At 44.8% G+C, this 12,495-nt stretch overlaps 1 protein-coding gene across 2 annotated transcripts in view; it reads left to right on the forward strand.

Annotated features, from left to right (window-relative positions):
* LOC115465677 (serine palmitoyltransferase 3-like) overlaps positions 1-12,495 on the forward strand; it is a 402,751-nt gene that overhangs the window by 371,981 nt on the left and 18,275 nt on the right. For both annotated transcript variants that reach the window (XM_030196335.1, XM_030196334.1), the window contains one exon: positions 2,138-2,267. In XM_030196335.1, the coding sequence (XP_030052195.1) occupies positions 2,138-2,267 (130 nt within the window). The remainder of the gene's footprint in view (positions 1-2,137; positions 2,268-12,495) is intronic.

The following is a 12,495-nucleotide window of genomic DNA, read 5'->3' on the forward strand; positions in this document are numbered from 1 at the left end:
GACGGGGGGGCATGGGGGTTCCATCTTTTCAAGACTACCATATGGCAGCCCACTTACGAATCCTAGCAATTTGGTCCCAGAACACAGGGAAAATCTGGACAGATATAGAACAAAGCTGGCTAGAGCCATACCCACTTAAAGCTATACCATGGTTACCAAAACATACTTTGCGAGGCCTGATTAAGAGAAGTCCCCCTCTTTTGCAGGGGCCCTTGAAGATCTGGTATAAGGTTAGAGAACAATTTTTCCCCGAACGCAAATACTTCAAACATACATATCTCAGATATGCACCCCAATTTGGCCCAGGAACTGCAAACAGTGTATATAAAGATTGGGAAGATATGGGATTGTATGCATTAGGACAGATGTGCGAGGAGGGGGAGATCCCCTCCTATTCGCACTTATGCCAGGAACATGGACTTTCTCCCATACAGGCCTTTCATTATCATCAGGTGCAGAACTTTATTAAATGTAAAGCGAGAGAAGAACTTGAGTTGACTGAGACACAACTAGAAAAAGGAATGACAAGCGGGGGAAATAAGGGAGGTATATCTAGAATATATAAGGCACTCATGGCCCGAGAAAACCCGGTAGAACGATATACACATAAGTGGGAGATGGCAATAGGTACTATATTTGAGCCAGCACAATGGAAAAGGGCGCTTAAATCCTTACTTAGAGTATCAATCTCTAGCACCATGGTAGAGAATGGGCATAAAATTTTGTATGGTTGGTACCATACCCCGAGTCGCTTAGTTAAGATGTTTGGGTCGGGCTCCTCCCAATGCTGGCGGGGAATGTGGAAGTGAGGGTGATATGTATCATGTATGGTGGTCATGTGTACACGCACAGAGATACTGGAAGACAATTGTGGACTATATAAATCTAGTGACTGCCACACACTTTCAGCTAAAGGCAGAATATTGCCTACTTCATTTTAAACCACCAGCAATCCAGTCACATGTGCATCAGTTTGCCACGCAAGTGTTTGTGGCAGGTAAGCTAGTACTGGCGGCGGCATGGAAAAAACCTAGCTTGCCTGACATTTCAAGGGTACAGGAAAAACTGAAATATATACAATTGATGTCTAAGCTCACAGCTATGAATAAAGGACGAATGGCCCAACACCAAAAGATTTGGGAAGCATATCTCACTTGGTCAGCATCATCAGTGAACATACAAGGACATAAAGACTGCTAATAAGGGAAGGGGGGGGAAAAGAGGGGAGGGGAGGGGAGGATGGGAATTGGGGATTAGTTTAATGATGTTAAAAGCGGAAGTGACAAAGTATTGTAAAAAGCAATCATTTCAAAAGTTATTTACTTTGTGGAAGTATAATTGTTTAATGTTGATAGTTATGAAAACACTATAAATAAAAAAATTAAAAAAAAAAAAATTTGTATTTATTTTTAGTTAAATATAAATACAAATTTATCAGGGAATGTCTATGGAGCTCTGTGCATTTCCAATTCCATCATTACTTAATATTGCAGCCCACTAGGGATAACTACATAAGTATTGCCATACTGGGACAGACCGAAGGTCCACCAAGCCCAGTATCCTGTTTCCAACAGTGGCCAATCCAGGTCACAAGTACCTGGCAAGATCCCACAGTACATTTTATGCTGCTTATCCTAACAATAAGCAGTGGATTTTCCCCAATTCCATTTTAATAATGGTCTATGGACTTTTCAGTTAGGAAGCCAACCAAACCTTTTTTAAACCTCACTAAGCTAACTGCTTTTACTACATTCTCTGGCAACGAATTCCAGAATTTAATTACACGTTGAGTGAAGAAATATTTTCTCCAGTTCATTTTAAATTTGCTACTTTGTAGCTTCATTGTGTGCCTCCTAGTCCTGGTCCTGTGTATAACATTTTCGCCCTTCCCCTAGCTGTAGCCCTTCCTTCAGACCTTGTCATGACTGCTGCTGATCCTCTCCCTCTTGCTTGTTCCACCCTATAAGAGCAACTTGACTTCAGGCTCCCGTTGTTTTGTGTTCTGTTTAGAGTGTAATCCCTATAACACAGGTCCATACAACTGGCTCAGCTATTTGGTTCAGATTTTTTTTTGTTTTCCATTGCAAAAAACTATTTTGAAAAAATAAACAGCTTATTGCTTTCCACCTTCCTGCAGATGTTTTGCCAGGCAAATGTTAGAGAGGAAGATTGGCGTTGTCGTGGTCGGGTTTCCAGCTACTCCCATGGCAGAAACGAGAGCTCGATTTTGTATCTCTGCTGTGCACACACGAGAAATGTTGGATAAGGTAAGAGTCAGTGAGAACGCTCTGATGAACTAGGGAGTGAGCAGTGGTTAACCCAATGAATTAGAGATATTAGATGCCAATTCACTGTAACTTTGGAATTTTGCTGTACCTTTTTTCTGATTTAAGTCGTTTACTAGAAGAGTGTAGTGACAAAGTTGCATTTGAATGCTAAAGATTTCAAAGAAGTCTAGAACAGTGATTCTCAATCTGGTCTTCAAGATTCACCCAGCCAGTCTGTCTTTCAGGATTTCTAGAGTGAAATCACTTGAGATTTGTTCTGGATATCCTAAAATCAGACTTGTGACTAAATGGCGTCGAGGACCAGCTTAAGATTCCATTGGTCTAGAGACTCAGCTTTCTGCTCCATATATCACTATTTCATAAGATCCTAACTGAAAAAAAAGTGTTTCACAATTCCTTCAGGAGGAGAAGAGGGATTATCATGAAACCATGTGCTTATATGCAAAATCCACGGATAATTTTTAACCTATACTTTCCCTTTGAAATGTAATGCAAATCAGCAGTGCTTTTTCTTTGAAGCTGCTGTACCAGCAGACCTTTTCACCTAACCTTTTTTTTTTAACTAAGTCTTTTATTGACCAAAGGACTATGATAGAGTGGGTGAGCTTTCCAAACCATGGGGCCAGTACAGAGCTTCCATTCCATGGCTAAGTAACCACAAAAAAACGTCTTTATTGTATTTAGGTTAAACAGAAGCAATAATAGTTTTGCAAAAACAGGAAAAGTTCACTGACGCAAACACTATGGCCCTTATTATTTATTTGAACACTCTCAGGCCAGTTAAATGGTCTCAGCAACTCACTTTATTTTCTAGCACAGCAACAACAGGAAATGATGTATTCTAGAGACTTATATGTCAGCTAGCATTTTCTTTCACAGTTCTGTACTACTGTGCTGGCAGCAGGAGCAGACTGGCCATTGGGACAATAGGGCAGTGCCTGAGGGCCCACAGCAATATGGGACTCACTGTCCCCTTGGATCCATGTAGTTTAATCACTTTTGATAGGTGATTAAGGGACCCATTACCCTTATTGTCCAGGGGCCCAGATTGCTGTCAGTCCATCCCGGCCGGCAGCTTTAAACTTCTGACAGTCTATAGTTGATTTGGAATCTGTCCTGGAGGCTCCTTCCTCTTCTCTCTGGTCCTCCCTGACTTCCTCTGACTCTAAACTCTTATTTCGAACAATTTTATTGATGAATCAACAAAATGAACAATCATCACATTCAATATATCAGAACATAGTTAACATCCATCTAAGTACGAATAAGATACTGATTACATCAACAATTATGTTTTGAACATTTTTGCCCAACCCTCCCTCTCATTTACTTCAAAACATTTATTGAGATCCCCATTGATTATACAATCTCGTTCATTCCAATGCTAACAGCCAGTATAAAATGATTGTACAACCATTCTCAAACTTTACCCCCCCGCTAACCCTCCCGCCCTCCTTCCCCTGTCTCCCCCCTCCCCCCAGGAACCTGAAGATCAAAATGAAGCTGCACTGAAGAGGAAGCTCATCCTTCATTCAGAAGTAGGCTATGTCCTCTGGGATTTAGTATTTGTAGATAAGGACCCCAGATCGCCAGAAAGGTAGTTCTCCTCCTCCTGCGAAAGCCTTGCATCCCTAGCCTCCCAGGATACCAACAAGTGCAGCTGATTCCTCCAGTGCCAGTATGCTGGCGGGTCCTTTACAGTCCAATACTGTAGGATACATTTCCTTGCTAACAGACACATCTTGCGGAGCATCAATGTTTCAAAGCGGTTTGAGCCTCTAAAGGTTCCTGGTGTATCCAAAATTAACTGTTCTACCGTTCCCAAGACAGAAACCCCTAATTGTCTCTACCAAAAACATTGGACTTGAGTCCAAAACCTCCTCAGTGCTGGGCAACTCCAAAACATGTGTAGCAGCGTTCCTGGACTCCTACCACACTTAAGACACTCCGGGCCCCAAGTCCCTCCCATATGCGCCAATTGAGAAGAAGGCACATACCCTCTATAAATACATCGATATGCACATTCTGTCAATCGAGCATCCAAGGTTAGCAAAGGCACTCTTGCTATTGATTTGGCTATGTCCCACCTCATCACTGATGTGCCCAATTCTTTTTCCCAAGCTCTCTTCAGGGGTCCATAATCTCTAGGGGGTTGCCATTTCATTAATGCCTTAAAGAGCAGTGAGATGGTGACCTTTCCCTTTCCAAGGGTCTGATAAAAGCTATGTAACTGCTCCCCCCATCTGATTCCCCAGGGGGTTCCCAGGTAGTGAGGCAACATAGTGTCGCACTTGTTGTATAGCGAATCTAGATCCCCAGGAATCTCCAACCCAAACCATAAGTTCCTCAATTGAGAGGGGCTGCCCATCTGACTCTAAACTACTCTTATTCTTGGTTTGGGCTTCCCTGCTCTGCCCTAGTTAAAGTAACCTAATAAGTGATGTTTTTGAGAAGGGTTAGGGTTCTCCTATACACACTCTCACAAGGACAAAGAATAGATACCCATTTTACAAGACAACCATAAGTGCATTTTTTAACAACCAACAGTATCCGATGTAGTGGGTAGCATCTTTCTACTGCAAAAACATGCTTCACCAGTGAACAAAAAAAGAAGGATGATGGTAACAGTGAGGATGACAAAAACAGAAGCAGAACTCTCTGCATGATCATCACAAGCAAACTGCATTTGCCTTCACCACCTATGAGTGAACTGCAGCCATGACAGTCAAGCAGTTTGCACTTTTATGCTTTGTTATGCCAATGAAGAATTGTGTGTTTGACCCCTGACAAAGTCATAAGCACTGAAACTTGGCCAAGTCTGGTCATTTTCCAATAAACTTTGTTTGTGGCTGAGCTTGAGTTCTTCTGTGCTCTGGACTCTCTCTGCTTTGTTTTGGTAACAGTGAGGATACTATTAGGTGGGACTATTAGATTGAAGAGATTAGGGTTCTACCTTTCTTTTCCTTTCCCTTTTGCTTCCTACCTGTCCTTTTTCCTTCTCCTATTGTCTCTTTTCATTTTCTCTATATTTATCTTAGACTTCCAAAGAACTCATGATGCTACATCAATTTTAACTAACTCTACTTATCAGGTCTAAGAAAGTCTTACAAATGACCAAAACATCTGGATAGTTGTCCATAATGATAAAGAAGAGTTTCTCCGTTGTAAATACAATCCAAACCATTTCAAACCAGCTCAAAGTCTGGAGATTGGTAAACAGATTCCAGATATGTGCTATCAAGCATCTTGCTGAATCTAGCAAATCAATTAGCTGAACACTTCTCTTATCCTTAGATCTATACCCAGTGGTGTGCTGGTAAATATTTAACAATGGGCTCTCTCTCCCAAAAAAATCCAAACAAACCTGTATATATGTACGTAACTTTATTATGCACTTTATTGCTACAAAGAATATGTGTAGCAGCAACCAATTTACAAATAATATTAAAGCATACAATATAGTTTACTGTAAATTCCATATGGCCGATTGATTTTCATAGAATTCTTTGGTTGATATTTGCTGCATTCTTGTATCTGTAGCCAGCCTATGGGCCACTTGTACAAAGCTGCACTACTGATTCTCGGTGTGGCAAATGAGAGGAAGCTCATTCAGTTACTGTGGTCTTCCTCTCATTTGCCACGTAGGAATCGGTAGCGCAGCTTTGTAAAAGAAGCCCTTTGTTTGCTATTCATCCAAGATTTAATAAATGGAGATTCATCCCAATCTACTAACTCTCTTCCCAATAACTTTATTGACATTAAATCTGACATATGACTTACTATCAGACTATTTCTCACCCTATATATCAATGTACCCACTACTGGGAAATTGGAACAAGCTGGACTGTTAACACATTCCTACACAGACACTACATGACAGCCGAGTCCTTCACCTCAGTCGCACATGCAGAACATGGACAGACCCTTAACTGATACAAAATAGGGGGCCACAAAAAACATGCAAACAAAAGCTGGAGACCCTCCAAGAAAACCAGATTCTAAAAGCAGTGAAAATACTGGTAAAAATAATAGAAATGCATTTTCTTCCGTATTCAGCTAAATACAAAATTAGAAAGGATGTACATTTCCAAAAAAGCAAACATCCATGAGCAGCTGCTCCCTTTCCTCTCCTCTCCATCCCCTTCTATCCATGTGCTGCATTTCCTCCTTTCCCTTCCCCTTCCTTCCCTTCCCTCCATGTACAGTATATCCCCTTCACCAGTCTTTTTTCCAGCCCCTTTCCTGCATCCACGGCCATGGTATACCTTTTTTTACAGCTCCCTTCCCTGCATTCACAGCCATGATCCTCAGTTTTTACAGCCCCTCTCCCTGCACCAACAACCATGATCCTCCTTTATTATAGCCCCCTCCCTGCATCCACAGCTGTGGTCTACCTTTTTTATAGCCCGTCTACCTTTTTTATAGCCCCTCTCCCTGCATCCACAGTCATGATCCACCTTTTTTACATCCTTCCCACCCTGCGCCCAACACCATGACCACCTTTGTTACATCCTTCTCCCTGCACCCACAGCCATGATACACCTTTTTACAGTCCCCTCCCTGCACCCACAGCCATGATCCACCTTTTTACAGTCCCCTCCCTGCACCCACAGCCATGATCCACCTATTTTGACAGCCCCTTACTGTATCCACAGTTATGATTCACCTTTTTTACAGCCCCCCTATATCTACAGCCGTGATCCACCTTTTTTTTAACAGCCCCCTCTACATCCACAGTCACGATCCACCTTTTTTACATCCCTCCCCTCCCTGCACCCACAGCCACGATCCACCTTTTTTACATCCCTCCCCTCCCTGCACCCACAGCCACGATCCACCTTTTTTACATCCCTCCCCTCCCTGCATCCACAATTATGATCTATCTTTTATACAGCCCCCCTATATCCACAGCCATGATCTACCATTTTTTACAGCCCCCTCCCTGCCTCCACAATTATGATCCACCTTTTTTTTTTTTTACAGCTCCCCTACATCCACGGCCATGACACACTTTTTTTTTTTTTACACAGCCATGATTCACCTTTTTTTACATCCCCCTCCCTGCACTCACAGCCATGATCCACATTTTTTACAGCCCCCCCTACATCCACAGCCATGGTCCACCTTTTTTTACAGCCACCCCTCCCTGCATCCACAGCCGTAATACACATTTTTTACAGCCCTCCATCGGTGCATCCACAGCTATATAATAAATATAATGCTTCCTACTGTTCTTTGGATTTATTTGGATAGTTGCTATCTCTATTTGATGAGAGTATCTCCACCATTTTTTCAATTAGCTTTATATGATTGGATTCAAGAACAATTGTCTTTGTGTAGTTTTCCCAAAGTATTACGTGAAATAATCATTACCCTAATACGGAAAGACTTGGCATTGCCTACTAATAGTGTCTCCAATTACAGACCTATAGCTTCAATTCCATTTGTTTACTAAACTGACAGAGGGTTTTGTTACTCGACAGTTACCACATTATTTGGAGAAAAATTTAATCTTATGTTCTTCCCAGTCGGGATTTCGGTCTTTCCACAGTATGGAAAACGGTTGTTAGTTCAGTGATAGATGAGGTCAGATGTTTATTAAGTGAAGGAAAATATGCAGTACTGCTACAATTTGATCTTTGGACAGCATTTACTACTACTACTACTACTACTTGACATTTCTAAAGCGCTACTAGGGTTACGCAGCGCTGTACAATTTGACCTAGTAGATCATAGAATTTTGTTACAGTTGCTTGAAAACATTGGAATTGTTGGAAAAGTGCTGGATTGGTTTGGGATCTTTCTGGTCCTTTCTTATACTGTTAAAACAAAGGATGGTTTATCCTCCCCTTGACATGTGGAGTCCCTCAAGGGTTCTCCACTATCAACGTTGCTTTTTAATGTCTTCTTAAGATCCCTAGGGGACCTTTTTACTAAGGTGTGCTAGCAGTTTTTAGCACACGTTAAAATTCACGCTCTAACGCTAGAGACACCCATAGGAATATATGGATGTCTCAAGCGTTAGCGCACACTAATCTTTAGCACATACTAAAAATGCTAGTAAACAGGGCCCACGGCTTTTCGCTACATAATAATAAATTTTCACATATTTATGCAGATAGCATTTCAGTCTTGATTTCATTTAACTTCATTTTAGCAGTTGATCCCTTACTAATTCAACAACGCATGTCATTAATAGATAATTGGATGTTTTTTTATAGCACTCTTCCCTGCATCCACAGCCATGATTGACCTTTTTTTTTTTTAACAGCCCCTCTCCCTACACCCCACTCCGTCCACCTTTTTTACATTCCCCTCCTTGCACACACACAACGTCATCCATTCACTTGCTCTGCCCTTCCCTTGAGTCTAAGGGTGCCCTCCTCAAACCTAACAATGTGCCCTGGTAGTTTACTGGCTTCTTCGGGGCAGGAAAAAGCCACACTCTTTCCTGTCTGCTGCTCTGCTCACTGCCTCCACTTCTTCAAAATGGCCGCCAAGACTTCAAGTGGTGTCCTTGAAGTCTCAGCAGCCATTTTGAAGAAGCAGCAGCAGTGGACAGGAAAGAATGGGGTTTTTTTTCCTACTCCAAAGAGGCCAGTAGACCACCAGGACTCTTTCCTGCCCCAGAGAGGCCATTAGACCACCAGGTCACATAAAGTTAGGTTCAGGGAGGGCACTCTAAGGCTCGGGGGGGACAGGCAGGCCAGCCAGAGCCCTTGTATGTTAAGGAAGAACCAGTTTGCTAAATTTAATAGGCTGCTTCTCCTGTGGACATGTTCCTTAAAGATTTCTTAATGTGGCACAATACAAGTCTGTTCATATACAACTGTCTGACTATGCGTTTTGAGGGCAGTTCTTAAATCTTGTGTACAGCTTGCTGAAAATGCACCAGCTGTGAGAATAGGATTGGTTTCTTGGTGCATACATTTGCATGTGCTTTGAAGTATGTACAAATAAATCTACTAATATGCACTGTGTTTTTAAAATGAGAGGGGTGGGGGTGTTGACTTCACTAACTATTAGGACTAAGTCCCACAGAGCACTGGCAGTGATCCTTTGACAAAGGGGAGGGGGAGAGAGGTTTACCTTCAGGGCCTAAGGAAGTTGGCCAGAAACTGCGTTACACAATCAGCTGAAGTTTCTTGTGTGTTATTTTACCACAGATCCCATTTTAAGCAAAGGAGCCTACTACCCAATATTCAAAGTGATTTAAATGGCCAGAAGAGGCTACTGGCCATTTAATTTGCTTGAATATTTCATTTTAATGGCCAGCCCCTAACTGGTGAGATTAAGGGTGAGCCAGGGCAGAGTTTGGATGGAGAATCAGTAGTGATATTCAGTTCTCTAACCAGCTAAGAACACAAGTGTTGCCATACTGGGAAAGACCGAAGGTCCATCAAGTCCAGCAACCTGATTCCAACAGTGGTCAATCCAAGTTACAAGTACCTGGCAAGATCTCAAAACAGTACAATACATTTTATGTTGCTTATCCCAGAAATAAGCGGTGAATTTTCCCCCAAGTCCATCTTAATAATAGCTTCTGGACTTCTCTTTTAGGAATTTATCCAAACATTTTTTAAAACCCACTAAGCTAACTGCTTTTACTACATTCTCTGGCAATGAATTCCAGAGTTTAATTACACGTTGAGTGAAGAAATATTTTATTCAATTTGTTTTAAATTTACTACATTGTGGCTTCATTGCGTGCTCCCAAGTCCTAGCATTTTTGGAAAGAGTAAGCAAGCAATTCATGTCTACCTGTTCCACTACACTCATTATTTTGTAGATCTCTATCATATCTCCCCTCAGCCATCTTTTCTACAAGCTGAAGAGCCCAAGCCGCTTTAGCCTTTCCGAATAGAGACGTTATCCCATCCTCTTTATCATTTTCATTGCCCTTCTCTGTACCTTTTCTAATTCCACTATATCTTTTTTGAGATGCGGTGACCAGAATTGCACACAGTATTCAAGTTGCGTCGCACCATGGAGCGATGCAAAGGCATTATAACATCCTCATTTTTGTTTTCCATTCCTGTCCTAATAATACCTAATATTCTATTTGCTTTCTTAGCCGCCGCCGCCGCCACACACTGAGCAGAGGGTTTCAATATAACATATCAACGATGACACCTAGATCCCCTTCCTGGTCAGTGACTCCTAATGTGGAACCTTGCATCATGTAAAGATAGTTCGAGTTCCTGTTTCCCACATACATCACTTTCCACTTGCTCACATTAAAAGTCATCTGCCATTTGGATGCCCAGTCTCGTAAGGTCCTCTTGCAATTTTTCACAGTCCTCTTGTGATTTAACAACCTACCTCACTAGTTATTCCCATCTCTAAATCAGGGCCGTGCCAAGGGTCTCTGGCGCCCCCCTGCAGACTACCAGTTGGCGCCCCCCCCCCCCCCCCCCCCCGCACCTGCCTGGCTCAAAGGCAGCGATTCCCCTCTCTCCCCTGCTCTCCCGCTCCCATGTAGGAACTGCCCGCCCTCTTCTCCCCCCCCCCCCCCCCCCAAGATCCCGTTCCTTTTTTTTTTCTTTTAAATTTACCTTCCTCCGGCAGCGCAGCGTCAGTGAAGGAGGCGGCGCTCCCAGTCCCGATGTCTCTAGCCTTCCCTTGTTCGCTGCTCACTGCCTCGCCTTCTTCTGACGTCAGAAGAAGGCGGGGCAGTGAGCAGCGAACAAGGGAAGGCTAAAGACGTCGGGACTGGGAGCGCCGCCTCCTTCACTGACGCTGCGCTGCCGGAGGAAGGTAAATTTAAAAGAAAAAAAAAAGGAACGGGATCTTGGGGGGGAGAAGAGGGCGGGCAGTTCCTACATGGGAGCGGGAGGGCAGGGTAAGCACGCAGCGGCGGCGCCCCCCAGAGGATAGCGCCCCCCTGCGGCGCTTACCCCCCTTACCGCATCGGCACGGCCCTGCTCTAAATCATTTATAACTATATTAAAAAGCAGCCGTCCCAGCACAGACCCCTGGGGAACCCCACTATCTACCTTTCTCCATTGAGAATACTGACCATTTCTCCGAGGACAAGCAGGCTGCTTGTTCTCACGACTGGGTGACGTCCGCGGCAGCCCCCACCAACCGGAAATAAGCTTCGCGGGACGGTCGACACGCAGGGCACGCCCACCGCGCATGCGCGGCCGTCTTCCCGCCCGTGCGCGACCGCTCCCGCCAGTTACTTTTTTTCCGCGACTGAGAGAGTTGTGTTTTCCCCTCTCTCTCGTTTCAGCCGCCGGATTTTTTCGACCGCGTTTACGCGGATCGTCGCTTTTGGCCTGTTCGGCCTCTTCTTCTTCTTCTTTCTCTTTTATTAAAAAAAAAAAAAAAAAAAAAAAAAAGAATTTTGCGCGTGTGGAGCACGCGCTCCTTCTTTTCCCTCGCTTTCTAGCGGGGACGCCTCGTTGCGGCCTAGTGGCCGCTCGGTCGGTTTCAGTTTTCGTGGTGTGATTTTAGCCACCATTGCCGACTTTGTCTTCGCCGACGCGATTTTTCCGTCGATGTCCTCGAAGGTCCCGAGTGGATTTAAAAAGTGTGGTCGCTGCGGCCGGCCGATCTCGCAGACCGACACCCACGCTTGGTGCCTCCAGTGCCTCGGGCCGGAGCACAATCTCAAGTCGTGTGTTTTGTGTCTCGGTCTCCGGAAACGGACTCAGGTTGCGAGGCAAGTTCTGCGGGACCGTCTTTTTGGAACTTGCGCCGGCCCCTCGACGTCGACCTCGACGGCATCGGTATCGAAGACCGGTTCTTCGGTACCGGTATCGATGCCCGAGACATCGGCACCGATGGCAGCGACCCCAGGAGAACAGGTCCCGTCGGCCCGCCGGTCCGCCGGCGAGAGTGGGGTAGAGAGACCGCGTGGGCAGTCGGCCCCGGTCACTCCCTCAACTCGTGAGCCACGGGACCGAACCCTGTCGGACCCGGTACCCCGAGACCGAGGGGGATCGACCTCCTCCTCCTCCATGCCCTCCGGCACCGGTGACGTGCACCGGAAAAAAGACAAGAAGCGCCGTCACCGGGAGCCCTCGGTGCACCCTGAAGAGGAGTCGACGCCGAAGCGTCATCGCAGAGAGGAGAGATCTCCGTCGGTGGTGGAGGTACCGACGCGTCGGGGTTCCGGCACCTCGGTGCCGTCTCCTGGCCCCCAGCAGCTTCCGGCACCGACACCCTTACCGGCCCCACCGCCTTTCCCGGCAGCGGGCCT

Source organism: Microcaecilia unicolor, chromosome 3 (genome assembly GCF_901765095.1).
Source record: "Microcaecilia unicolor chromosome 3, aMicUni1.1, whole genome shotgun sequence".
In the NCBI taxonomy this organism is placed as follows: Eukaryota; Metazoa; Chordata; class Amphibia; order Gymnophiona; family Siphonopidae; genus Microcaecilia; species Microcaecilia unicolor.